The sequence below is a fragment of the Poecilia mexicana genome, unplaced genomic scaffold, assembly GCF_051168715.1.
Source record: "Poecilia mexicana isolate PSO_F unplaced genomic scaffold, ASM5116871v1 scaffold_22, whole genome shotgun sequence".
NCBI classification, from domain to species: domain Eukaryota; kingdom Metazoa; phylum Chordata; class Actinopteri; order Cyprinodontiformes; family Poeciliidae; genus Poecilia; species Poecilia mexicana.
In genome coordinates this window covers 16,750,267-16,764,400 of record NW_028263391.1, presented here as the reverse complement: position 1 = coordinate 16,764,400, position 14,134 = coordinate 16,750,267, and the positions used below count along the sequence as shown (strand labels likewise).

At 39.5% G+C, this 14,134-nt stretch overlaps 2 protein-coding genes across 2 annotated transcripts; both read left to right on the top strand.

The window, feature by feature from the left end:
• The first annotated feature begins 478 nt into the window (after nt 1-478).
• LOC106915009 (adhesion G protein-coupled receptor G2-like) lies at nt 479-5,783 on the top strand. Its single transcript, XM_088002360.1, has 17 exons — nt 479-1,146; nt 1,228-1,311; nt 1,407-1,472; nt 1,558-1,722; nt 1,842-1,877; nt 1,952-2,026; nt 2,130-2,265; nt 2,377-2,533; nt 2,617-2,745; nt 2,824-2,934; nt 3,023-3,071; nt 3,791-3,891; nt 3,974-4,122; nt 4,207-4,472; nt 4,557-4,647; nt 4,730-5,013; nt 5,101-5,783. Exons 1-17 carry the CDS (start codon nt 1,047-1,049, stop codon nt 5,217-5,219), a joined length of 2,118 nt encoding a protein of 705 aa, XP_087858486.1. The 5' UTR covers nt 479-1,046; the 3' UTR covers nt 5,220-5,783.
• A 4,513-nt stretch (nt 5,784-10,296) lies between these two features.
• LOC148152830 (uncharacterized protein F54H12.2-like) lies at nt 10,297-14,027 on the top strand. The gene has a single exon (XM_088002363.1). It carries the CDS (start codon nt 12,216-12,218, stop codon nt 13,521-13,523), a length of 1,308 nt encoding a protein of 435 aa, XP_087858489.1. The 5' UTR covers nt 10,297-12,215; the 3' UTR covers nt 13,524-14,027.
• Nucleotides 14,028-14,134: the final 107 nt, after the last annotated feature.

The window sequence follows — 14,134 nt, the reverse complement described above, 5'->3', positions numbered from 1 at the left end:
CAGCTGATTCCTGCAATTATGCTAAGTCTTTCAAGTCCTGAAGCATTAAAAGAGCCACCTTTAAAAAAAAAAAGACAGAAACACAAGTATTACTGTAATATTTTTTAAGCATGCCTCTTGTAAAAAGCATGAACTTCAGCACCATTCCAATCAACCTTTTTCATTGTCATATTATATGTGTGTGTGTGTGCACGTGTGAGTGTGTGTCCAGGCGTGGGGTGGGGGCAAGGTCACAACTACATCGCCTTCCCCCCACCCCCCGAAACGAAGACACGTGAAAGGTAAAACTCGCTAAATTCACCCAGTTATGTGCGCAAGATGAAGGAGGATAACGGTGTGCTGAAGTGTATGTGAAGACATCATCTGCGCGCCGCCCCCTCCAGATGGAGTTTTGACGCCCCCTCTGGTGCAGCGCCCCTATGTGTTGCATGCGCTGCATACCCACATTTTTTGCGCCACTGGGTGGGCAGGAGGTCAGACAGATGAGGAAGCAGGTTATAAAGTTAAATAATCTCACTAACAAGTGTTTGGGACAAATTATTGTTATTCAGCTGAACTAACATGACCATGGCACACAGAAAGTGTGTTTCTATAGTGTAAATCCACTTTATGAAAAAGAAAAACGATTCATTCACTAAAAAAAGAAACAGACGAGAACAAAAAATGCTTAATTCCAATGAAATTTGTTACTATTTCTGGTAAGCAATGTTTAGCCCTGCTAGATTGGCAATGTGATGCAAAATTAAAAGCTTGGTGGCTATAATAATCCTTGGAAACAGATAACTGATATGTCAAACAAACAGAGTCTGTCTTTCATTTACACTTTAGGAAAATAGGTACCAAAAAAAAAATGCTCTTGTGGAACACTGACGCATTATTTGCAAGTGAAATAGTATTTTTATGACACCACATAGGCATCTACACTTTACGAAAGGCAATGCAGATTTCACCTGAACCATGTAACAGACGCAGCTGTTCATTAAAGCCGGACTTAAACTTATGTTTTCTGCCTTTGACCAAATTAATTTCTTCTGTGTGCTCTGAAAATGTCACCACTGGTTGCACACCATCGCTGGATGCTGGTTTTAAAGATATTTATCTTCTTTTTGGGGTTTGTCTTCCAGAACTTCTTTTGCAAAGCCACGGGTAAGTAATGAAAGGATACTGGTGATGGATATGTGTTGTTTAACGTTAATGGTTCAATGATTCAGCTGGTGTTTCTGACAGATGGACGTTTCTTCAAAGACATGCTGTTTATCAGCCCTGATACTCCAGCAGAGATAAACACCTATAAAGCAAGTTTCCCATCAAGTAAGTTTGGCTTTACAAAGATGAAATTCTGTCCTTCTTAAAGTAAATATAACAAACACTAGCAAATATACTGTGGTTTTGTGTGTGTTTTTCAGAGGTCATCTTTCAAGAGGAGAATAACACTAAACTGTGTTTTAACATCCAGGCAAACAAAACAGCAGGTACAGTTTTCCTGGTCCATTTTGGAAATAACCATGACAGTTTCCATCTTGGTGGCTAAATGTTTATGGCTGAATGTATTTTCAGAATGTTGCAGCAATTTCAACTGCATCACAACAGTAATTCAGCACAACAGCACCCATTACCATCTGAATCTATCTGAAACGTCTCTACAAAACCATGACGTTGTATTGCTGCTGAACACATCTTACAATTTCTCATGTTTTCCATCGTTGCTGTACAATTCAGGAGGCAAGTCATTTGTTTATGAACAGCAGGGCAAGGTTGCCCTCTATTGGTGATAAAGTGTATATTTCTCCTCTCATTATATGACTTCATTTTAAAATGAACCATCTTTATTTCACCTTCAGGTTTTATCCTAAATCTTCACAGGTGCTTAAAACCAGGTACGTTTGTCCATCAGCATGAGGTTTGTTAGCAACAATATTGTTCCTAACAAGGTTTTATGTTTTGCTTTAAGGTGGCAAGAATATCAGACTGAGTAAAGAGGACCTATGTGGAAACAATAAGATCATTCAAGAAGGACAATGTCATGGTAATTTTTGCATTTATAAGTGAATTTATAGCAAGTTTCTAACACATATTATTAACAAGATGTGCATGTGTGTGTGCGTGTGTGTGTATGTGTGTGCCTGCAGGTTTAAAAGAGACTGAATACATTGTTAAAATAAATGAATGCACAAAACGTGTAACTTGTAAGCTACCAGGGGAGAAGGCAGAGACAACTTTAACCTTAAATGCTTCAGATACACCTGTAAACACAGCGGAAGCAGCGTAAGTCAATTTTTAATCTCAATAACGCTGGGATGGCATGAAGACTACAGGCTCTCTGTGTCACTACGTCAGGAATATTATTGTCGGCTAATGCTAAATTGTTATTTTCAGGAACATCATGAATGATCTTGCTTCCAAACTGAGTCTGATGGGCAATGCAAGCACAGCAGAGATCAAGATGGGAAATGTCACTGGGGTGATTGCTAAGCTGCCAAAACAGAATCAAACAAGCATGAACTTTGGTTTCACGTCAGGTGGGAATGTAAATGTAAGTAGTGCTTGGTGACACGAGAAAAGAGAGAAGTAAATCTATCATCTGAGTTCTTCTAAACATACCTCTGCCTGTAACAGATTCTCAAGGAAAATGATGTGGTGATGGACTTCTCTGAAAGTGTTTACCTTTCTGAAGAAGCCAGTAAAATGGCAGTTGAAAGAAACGGCTCATTTGCTGGAGTTTTGCTTTTTCCAGATATCCCTCCGGTAAAACCCAAAGATGATCTTGTCTTGCTAAAACTCAGACACTGTAATTTAATATCAACTACATTTCATTCTCAATAGATTGACCCGAAACGTTCACTTTTCAATAACGAAATGGTGGGGGTTGAAATGGGAGCAAACATATTTAATCTCTCACAAACCATCAACATTCAGTTCGCTAATGTGAACACGGTAAATATGTTAACAAGTTCCATACTAACTTTTAGTTAAACAGATTAAGGCTGATATTTTTTCTTTTCTTTTTTTTACCCTGATACAGACTGGATTTAATGCCACTTGTGTCTCATGGGATGGAAAAAATGATAATGGTAGGTTGATTCAATGGCAACACTTTATTTGAAGGGGTGTGCATAAGACTGATATGACACTGTCAAAAACTTGACATAACATCTGTCATGAACATAAAGACGTCTTTATGAATGTTTATGACAGTTGTCATGAAGTGTCATTCGGTAAATAATGACACTTTTAATGCAAAGTTGCTCTAAAAGTTGCATAAAAAGTCAATTTAAAGTGCCAACTTTGCATTAAATTATCATAATTTACAAAGTCATGCAAAGTTGGCACTTTTAATGGACTTTTAATGCAACAGTGTTATGTCAGTCTTATGCACACCCCTTCAAATAAAGTGTTACCAATTCAATTTATGCAGATTTAAAAAGTGTCCTATGAAGTTTCTAACTGCAGGCTCAGGAGTGGTATTGAAACATACCAGTTGATTTAACTCGACTTCATTTTAGTGTCTCAAAATCTTAATCTTTCTTTATAATACTGTAGACTTTAGTTTTAGTTGATGCAAGTCAAAAAGACAACAGGCCTGTGTCCTCTTAACAATTACAGTCTGAGCTATTTTAAGAAATCTTACCTTTGACTTAATGCAAAGTTTCATAATGTTTCGTCATTGACTGCTCACTTGCATGTGAATGTAACAGCAGAAGAAATAAGATTTAGGTCAGTTATATCCCATATTGTTCTCACCTATGAAAATTCAATAATGTGTTTCCTTTGTGTTCTTATTGTCCTTCAGGCACTGAAGCAAACTGGACCACAGAGGGCTGTCTGACAATGGAGGTCAATGGCAGAATTTCATGCAATTGCTCTCATCTTACATTTTTTGCTATTCTCATGGTAAGAAGATTGTACACAATATTTTAAAGTCACATTTGACATTTATATGATTTATTAAATACACTTATTTATTCTGAACCAGTCACCGACGGCTGTTGGCAAAGATGGTAGTAATTCTACTGGAATTATAAGTTCCTCTGACTTGAAAACCCTGACCCAAATCACAAAGGCTGGCTGTGGTATCTCCATGTTCTTCCTGGGTGTGGCCCTCTTCATGCATTTTCTGATCAGGTAAAAATATCAAAAAGTCTCCTTTATGATTTTGATTATTCCTCTGTGAACAATGTTGTTAACACAAACTAATTTGGTTCACAGGAAAAATAAAGCCAGTGAGGCTGTAAAGATCCTCATGAATCTCTTTGTCGCCTTGTTCTTCCTGAACCTTTGCTTCTTGGTAAATGAGTCAATCGCCAAACTGAAGGTCTCAGCAGCATGCGTGGCGATGGCAGCGGCTCTGCACTACAGCATGCTGGCCACATTCACATGGTTCTTCATGCAGGCCTTGCACCTGTACTTCAATCTACACCAGATCTCCACAGATATTAAATATTACATGTGCAAGGTTTGCAGCACAGGATGGGGTGAGAGATCCGAGGGTAAAACATCAGTTTGAGTGCACAGTACAAAATCAAGAAGAAAAATATTTGTGTTTTCTGTCTGTCCAGTTGTTCCAGCTGTGGTGGTTGTTGGACTTCTCGCTTCAAGCAAATATGATTTAATCAAAGTTTCGGATAACAATGGAACCTCAGTATCTATGTAAGGAAACATTAAATATATACTGGATTTTAAATTTGGTTGTCTTTCTCTAGAATAATTGCATTTCTGTCATGACTTTCAGGTGCTGGATCCCTGATTCTACAGTCCACACAGGAGTGAACATTGGTTACTATAGCATTGTTTTCATCTTCACCTTAACAGTTTTTATAGTAACTGTTGTGCAGATCAAACACTTTTCGTCCAAAAAAGCAAAAACCCGGGATAACATCTCTACCAAGAAAAGAGTTTTCTCTCTTCTGGGTCTTTTCTGCCTCTTGGGCATCACCTGGGGATTCGCTTTTTTTAGCTACGGCCCTCTGCTCCTTCCCTCCTACTACGTCTTCACCATCCTCAACTCCTTTCAAGGTAGGATGAAAAATGACCGCTAACATTTTGAATTTCACAGTAAATAAAACTGGAAAATGAGCAAAACAACCCATTCTGTGTTTGCAGGATTTTTCCTGTTCGTCTACTACTACTTTTCAAGCAGGGTGATTCTAGACAACACTAAAGAATCTAAAAGCAGCAGTGGGCCCACCGAAAATGTGTACACGTCATCTGCCCATGGATAAGTTACTCACTCCCACATTCTTGGTTTCTCACACTAATATTGACTTATTGTATATAGGAAACTGAGCTTGTTTAATAAAATGGAGCTTTAAATGACAGTTCTAGAAATAAAACTTCAAAACATTTTCTGCTGGACTTTGAGCGTTGAGTTTGGTTACACTTTTCAAATGGCCAGACTGAAAATCTTTGGGTTGATCTGAAAAGATCTGTGAGCAAAGATTCTCTCAAAATCTGACACATTTAGGGGATTTTGGCAAAGAAGAGTGAACAGATATTTCCAGGTCAAGATGTCCCAATAAACCTTCACCTTAAAGACCCAGCATTTTTCTATGTAAAGGATGGTATCTGTTCTTTCAAGTGAGTTGTACAGGTTGTAAAACATTTTGTTTATATGGAACCTCTGAAGACACTAAAAAAGAAACATGAAGCATGTCTAATATTTGTTTAAGTCAACAAGAGTAGTTTGGGAGAGTTTTGTTTTTTTGACAAATAATAATCTTGGAAATGTATTCACTGAGTTACAGATTGTTATTGAAAATGTCATTTTCAATAAATTGCTTACTATATCTGTTTTGTTTCTGGCTCGTATTTCTATTTTAACATTTTGAAGCTTAGCTACGATCTGCTAGCATATGATGTCTTAGGATTTTGATCAAGTGCGTAAACGTGACCCACTTACAATTTGCGAGCTTGTAGAAGGAAAACGGCAGGATGTACGAGCTGAAGCACAGTGTTGTGGGGACAACCTCAATCAATATGATGTTTTGGATGCCTGCTGATAAATATTTTCAGCCGGAAGAGCAGCTAACAAGAAGTGGCCTCACCATTTCCTGCAAAAAAAAAATGCACCTAATATGAGAAATGGCTCAGATGACTCAGAATATTTATAGGCCTAAGAGGAAATTACTAAGTTAAAACTATTCCCAAAAATATGTCTATTTGAATGTTCAGAAATGAATCCTGTACAATTTGAATTGCAAAACAACTCCTAGGTATTCATGATGTTAATCATAAGCAACTAAGAAGAAATAATTTTTATTGTAGAAAGACAATGTAAGAATTTACCTTTAATTTCACAATTGTTTTTTTTTTAATTATCAAGTCTTATGTCAATGGCTTGTTGTGCTTGTGTGTTACTTTACAGACATCATTAACCTATGATGATCCGTGAAGGAGCTCTAGTTAAATTAAAGTCTATGCCATCCATCACATCTGTGGACAGTTTATGTGCATTAAATCACATCTCCACATAGTTTATGGTGGTATTTGTTCTTTTTAGAATCAGACAGCTGCCCAAACACTGACAAAAAGAGCCTACATAATATTCAAACCTAGCCGTGATCAATTTTTCATCACATCATACCAGAACCAGCAGCTATTAAATGTTTTAGGACATTTTTGCACATTATAGGTTAAAAAATATAGGGTACAAGCTTCTGTCAAATTTTAATTAATCGAGTTTGATGGATTAAAGTGCCACGCCCAAATCAAAATCGATGTTATCGCACACAAACATCTGTTTATTTACGTCATTAAATGCTTATCGCACACAAACACCTGTTAAATCTGCGTCATCAAATGCTTATCGTATAAAATGACCGTTAAATCTGCGTCATCAAATGCTTATCGTATAAAAACATATGTTTTGATTTAAATTAAGTTCTTATCAATAATAAAACAGGCATCATTCTGGAACCTTCTCATTCTGGAACATTCTCTGGTGCATCACAATAAATTAATTTCTTATCAATGTAAAGCAGGCAGCATTCTGGAACATTCTCTCTCTTGCGTCATATATGTTCTTATCAATAATAAAACAGGCAGCATTCTGGAACATTCTCATTCTGGAACATTCTCTCTTGCATCACAATAAATTAAGTTCTTATCAATGTAAAGCAGGCAGCATTCTGGAACATTCTCTCTCTTGCATCATATATGTTCTTATCAATAATAAAACAGGAAGCATTCTGGAACATTCTCATTCTGGAACATTCTCTCTTGCATCACAATAAATCAAGTTGATATCAATGTAAAGCAGGCAGCATTCTGGAACCTTCTCTTTTATATCAAATGGTTAATAAGGGGTCAGGCCCTCTTTGTGACTTTTGACCCAGTTATACCAATGCAGCTCCTCCTCACACAGATAGACTCCACCCCCAACTGCTTTTATCTTCCTGCTCCTTGCAGATTCCCCAGCCCACTTTTATGAATCAGCCAATAGAGATAAAGGGGTGGGATTTCTGTTTTTCTGCTTTAAATCATTTTTCGGAGGCCCTGTCATTCTACTTGTTGCATTTGTTAGAGTAAGATCCACTTTGCTCTCACAGAAAAACAAACAAACAAAATGGTTCGCATTAAAAGAGAAAAGCCTCCAAAGAGAAGACATCAGGAAACCAATCGACTACCATGTGGCTCATCTGCAGATGGACAAACCATCAGGAGACCCTGCTTCATCACTGATGCTTCATCCTCTACACTCCTGGATAGAAATCTGATCCTACCTCCATCAGCATTCGAATCCTCAATTCAGCACGAGATTCCCACCTTCCAGGACTCCAAGCATCCTCCTACGCCTGATTCCTCTGGATCACCCCCTGCGTCTTCTGAAACTCCTTCATCCGGCGTGGGGGAAAAACGACACCGCACAGTGTTACCCAGTGGGACATCGCTCCTTTGTGAGACACCAGTCTCTGTTTATGAGAACCCAGACCGCACATTGGGTGCGCCACGCAAGGCTACCTTTTTTCTGTGCCGAGTGCAGAATCCATCATGTCATGTCCTGCAACAGGAGTGGTCATTGAAACCTTATGGAATGTCTGGAAAATGGGGATACCTTTTTCGTTATGAAACAGGAGAACTCTCTGTGTATCAGCTCGAGGAAGAAAAAGAACAACTAACAGCCTCATCAGTGACATGCAATCTGACCTACAACGACTGGGCAGTGTTAAGGTTGGCAGTTCCTCGCAAGAGAAAATCAACCCCACAACCAGAGGATGATAAAGAAAGGCAAGAAGAAGAAGGAGGAGAAGAAGGTGAGGAAGGAGAAATTAAAGTTTCCCCTCCACCTTTCAAGCAAGCTAAACTGCATCCCTTTCCCTCTGATCCTGAACTTGCTAAAGGTAAGATTATCTTTAGCGCTGTCTGGGAAAGCAAAACTACTCCATCTGGGCGCTGGTTTTTACGCGCCAGCATCCGTGAGATGAACTCGGACACTACCTGTGACCTGTTTGTGCTGGAAACTTTCAATTCAGACACAGGAATATTCAGGACCATGCTGGCTGTCCCGTTTCAGGTATGGTCAGATAAAATCTGGCAAGTTGGAGATCTGATCTCCAACTTGTTTCGAAGCTCCCGCACTTGGATGGATATTTTAACTGTCAAGAAAAGATTGAGATTTTTAGCTCCGCCTCCAGAGCCAACCTCCTCTGAGGACCCGCCCCCTCACCACTCTATATAATGAGAGGATTTCAGAGGGGGAGGCCTGCCACAGACCGTCTTCTGCTCATCAGGGGAGCTGGACTTCAGATCTTCATTACCATGAAAGAAAGAAAAAAAAAAAAAGGCAACCAGCGGACTTTGGATGCATACTGGGACCCTATCAAAAAGGTCTCACAAGGAGTCTTCAACATGGAACCCTATCACCCACCCTCTCCAGTCTTCTACTCATCCTCTTCCTCATCCTCATCTCCGGCTATTTCTCCATCCCAGTTTTTAGAAGAGCAAACTCAAACTGAAAACTGGATGGTAGGTGGAACTCTTGAGACCATCCCTGAGGAGCCAGAGGAACAGCAAGAGTACAATTCTCAATCTTCAAAAAGTATTGACCCTACTCCACCCACTCCTCCTCCATCTCCCCCTCCTCCTACATCTCCGGAGCAAGGTAATGTTCAAGATGGTGAAGCAAGAACTGATGGATGGATTGCTACTAAGTTGATTGGAACTGTGAGAACCGCTGTGCTTCATCTATTACACCTCACTGCTGCAAAGCTCCTACAAGAAAAGTGCCATGGATGCCGAACCGGACACCCTAGCCAGAGACAGCATGAATGTCTGGAGCCTGTTCAGGAGCGATTCTACCAGGACAACTACCACAACATTATCCCTCTACTATTTGTACCTCAGTTCATTCCAGCAATTCAACTTTTTCTGACCAAACACAAAATTCAAGCAAGTGACCTGACAGTCAAGATAGTTGCAGAGACAATTTTACACGAACTAATGTGTGATGATCACTTTCATGCTGCAATTTCTGACATGTATGAGAACATGAGCTCTGATCTGCTCAAACAGCTGTGGTGGGTTTCAGAATGCTTCAGTCCAGTGAAGAAGAAGAAGTGATCCGCAATGTTTGTCTTTTTCATTTTTATAAAAGTGTGACAAGTTTAGCTAATATATATTTTTTACAAAAACTATCACAATTTTTTTGAAACTATTCTGCTTGCAATGTTTTTTTTATTGGAGTGAAATCTTTAAAATAAAAAATAATAAAAAAAAGATATAAATAAAGACAAAAAATCTGAAATTCTTAAATTCTCTGTGTTGTTTTTTGATTCTCTCATTACTCAACAAGTGCTCAGAAGAGTGTCAAGGGAATGGCTGAAGAGTTGCTAATGAAAAAGGTCTATTTTGACCCATCTAATCCCGGTAGCTTTGGAGGTGTTCAAAGATTGAAACAGAATCTTGAAAATGAAACTGGGGAAAAAGTAAATGTTGACAAAATAAAAGACTTTCTTTCAGAGCAAGATGCATACACCTTACACAAACCTGCCAGGCTGCATTTTCAGAGAAACCGTGTGTTTGCATCTGCACCTTTAAAACAATTTCAAGCAGACCTTTGTGACATGCAATCCCTGGCTGAGTATAATGATGGGTACAATTATCTGCTGACTGTCATTGATATATTTTCAAAAAAAGCTTATGCTCGAGTTTTAAAAAGAAAAACAGCTGGAGAAGTGGTGAAAGCTTTTGAGTCTGTATTTAGAGAGAGCCAAATACCAAAGAAGATTCAGACAGATCTGGGGCGAGAATTTTTTAACAAGAGCTTCAAAGCCTTAATGAAAAAACATGGAGTTGTTCACTTTGCTACAGCCAGTGACCTCAAGGCCTCCATTGTGGAAAGATTCAATCGTACCCTCAAGAGTAGAATGTGGAGATATTTTACCGCAAATAATACACGCAGATATGTTGATGTTTTACAAGATCTGGTTACGAGTTACAATCACAGCTTTCATTCCAGCATAAAAATGAAACCTGTGGAGGTCACTGCAGAGAATTCCCTTCAAGTCCTGCGAAATCTCTATGGTACTAAACCCCAAAGAAAAAACAACAAAAACAAAAAAAAAAAAACACAAGCCAAGTTCAAACCTGGAGATTTAGTCAGACTTTCAAAAGTCAGAGGGGTTTTTCAGAAAGGTTATGAACAGACCTTTACGGATGAGGTGTTTAAAGTCACAGATGTTATCCCACGCATTCCTACTGTTTATAAAATTCAAGATTATGATGGAGAAGCTATAGAAGGATCTTTCTACCAGGAGGAGTTACAGAAAGTAAAGATGGGTCAAGAGAGAGTTTATCACGTTGATAAGATCTTGAAGCACAGGACTGTGAGGGGAGAAAAGCAAGTGTTTGTCAAATGGAAAAACTGGCCTTCAAAATTTAATAGCTGGGTCCGACTCAGCGACCTCTCAGATGTGTAAAGAAGGCCTACAGTGTACAACAACATGTCAGCAGGAGGAGAAGACAGAGAACAAGAAGGTTTCTATGTGACCCTGCCTTCTAATGCTTGCAAACAGCTCTTTAAAGACAATACAAGCTCAAACTTTAAAACAGAGTTGGCCAAAGCTATTGATTTAAAAGGTCATTGGGTTGTAGGTCTGTGTGAAGTTATAATACCACATACCTGGTACAACCTGCCTACTCACTCGGCCTACTTTGAGCTCCGTAGAGTCTTAATTCAACCATCAGACAAGACTGAAGGCCAGGATGGAATTGACATCTACAGCCAGAAATTTGGTGCTGGAGGCTATTATGACAGACCACAAGACATACTGGAACATTTTGTGCCTGCACTGAAAAAGTACAGCAATACTTTAGATGTGTCTTACAATAATGTGACAAAGCGCTTCGAATTTAAAGGAAATGGACAATTTCAAATCAAAGTGGGGGCTCCACTCGCCTACATTCTCGGCCTGAAAGTGAACGAATGGTTTACAGTGTCCAACAGGAGCGCAACATACCCCTCAGGGGCCGGCATGCTCGCAAATTTGTTTATATACTCTGACATTGTGCACCACCAAATAGTTGGAGACAGCTTCTCGCCGCTGCTGGGTGTTGTGACAGTGAGAGGGAAATTCGGTGATATAATTAGCATAAGATACAACACTACGCATTATATACCCGTGTCAAAAAGTTACATCAAAACAATTTCCATTCAGATCAAAACAGATCGAAATAGATTTGTGGATTTTGTTTATGGGAAATCGATAATAAAACTGCATTTTAAACCTGTGTCACCCCCACGATCCATTTAGCAAGATTCAAATGGCATTTTTTCCGCAGTCACACATGGTCAATGACCCAAACAGATTTGTTCACTATTATGTCAGTCAAACTGGAGGCGACCTTTCGTTTTTCCAGGGCGCGCCTGTCATGTATGGCAGGGGCCTTGGATCGTTGTTTTCCAGGCTTTTCCGATTTGTGTCCCCACTTGTTAGAAAAGGGTTTTCTATAGCTAAACCCCACCTGAAAACTGCAGCTTCAAACATCGCATCTGATGTCATAAGTAAAGCTGTTAGTAAAATGACCCGTTCTGCACAGAACACAGCTGAGCAAGAAGGCTCAGGAATAATGATGCTCTCTAAACGGGGGAAAACCAGGCCCCCAGGTAAACGTGTCTGGGTGGCTAAAAAACAAGCTGCAAAGAAGAAAAAGAAATCAGATGCCGCGAGAAGGCAACGAGGAAAGAAGCGCTCCGGAGGAACTTCTGACATATTTTCATAATGTCTCTCCTACACAACAAATCTGCAGAATGCACACTGACTGAACTGGATTTATTTTCAGCTCCAATGACTCAGCTCTCCATCGAAGATAAGATCTACACAGAAATCCACCCTCTGTCTGCCATCAGTGACTCCTCACCCATTGAATTTTACATCAGCAGTGAAGGTGACTCATACGTGGATCTTAATGACAGTTTATTGTATCTCAGAGTTAAGATTACTAATGCAGATGGCTCCAACATTGCTAATGATGCTGCCGTGGGACTTATTAACTACCCACTTAACACAATTTTTGGTCAAGTTGATGTTATACTTGGTGATCGTCTGATATCTCAATCCAGTGCAACACATCCGTACCGGGCAATCATTGAGACACTCCTGAACTATTCCGAGGACTCATTGAAATCCCAATTTAGTACGGGACTGTTTTATAAGGATACAGCTGGCGAGATGGATTCCATTGTCACCGATGATGGGCCTAACCTGGGTCTTAATCAGAGAGCAAACTTTACAGGAGAGTCCACCCCATGTTCCCTGCTTGGAGTGTTGCATTTTGACCTGGCATTTTCTGAAAAGCTAATCATAAACGCGGTGGATCTGAAAATTAAGCTTACACGCGCAGACGATGCATTTTGTCTCATGTGTGCCAGAGACTCAACTTTCAAGCTCAAGATTTTATCTGCGTCTCTGTTTATCAAGAAAGTGACTGTGTCCCCAGCTGTGCGGATCGGACACGCCTCAGCGTTGCTCAGAGGAAATGCTTTGTACAACCTCTCCCGAGTTAATGTCAAGACTTTTTCAATTCCAGAGCGATCTAGAATTTGCACACAAGAAAATCTGTTCCTGGGTTTGATTCCAAAATATGTGGTACTTGGAATGGTGGATCATGCGGCCTTCACTGGTGCTCGAGAATTAAACCCCTTCAACTTTAAACACTATGACCTCGAATTTCTGGCTCTGTGTAAAAACGGAAGGCAGATTCCAGCCAAAGCCTTACAGCCAAACTTTGAGCAAGGTGATACTGTGAGGGAATACTATAATCTGGTAACAGCAACAGGAAGACATCTTAAGGACTTACCCCTGAGTATATCCCGTACAGAGTTTTGCCGAGGTTATTCACTCTTTGCATTTAATTTAAATCCTGCAGGAGACACGGATGCTCTGTCTCCACAGTCAAGCGGCTCCCTGAGACTGGAACTAAGATTTCGGAGACCTCTTCCAACCACAGTCACCTTGATCATCTATGCATGTTACGACTCGATCCTAGAAGTGGACTCGAAGCGGAGAATTTTGGTAGATTATTATTGAGTCTAATTTTTTTTTTTCTCTCTCAAAAAAAATACAATAATAATGAACAACCAGGAAATTGAAATGTTACTGGATCACCTGCTGGGGAATGCATTTGGTGGGGTTTTTCCTTGTGACTATCTCTCATATTTACCTGTCACCTTTCCAAGACCAAAATTCCTGATTGTCAATACGGATCCATCAAATCTTCCTGGACAACACTGGTTAGCCATTGCACTGCAAAAACATGACAGAGCAGTTTTCTTTGACCCCTATGGTTTTAGCCCTGAATTTTTATATTACCCAGAAAGTATCTTGGATTTTATGAAGGCCCGAGCTTCTCACATAGAATTCCACACTTGTCAACTTCAGAGCATGGAATCTATGGTTTGTGGACAGCATTGTGTGTTTTTTGTGACCCACAGTGCTTGTGGTATGAGCTTGAAGCAAATTTTATCAAAGTACTCTGATGATGTGGATAAAAATGATAAGATGGTTTATAATTTTGTCAAAAAATATCAGAAATGTATCACCGGTGACAGTCTGTGTTTTTTCACTCACTCAGCTTGTTCTTTGCAGATGTTTAAAGAAATGTATGGAATTCAAAAATAAATGTTTGCTTTTTTTTTCCC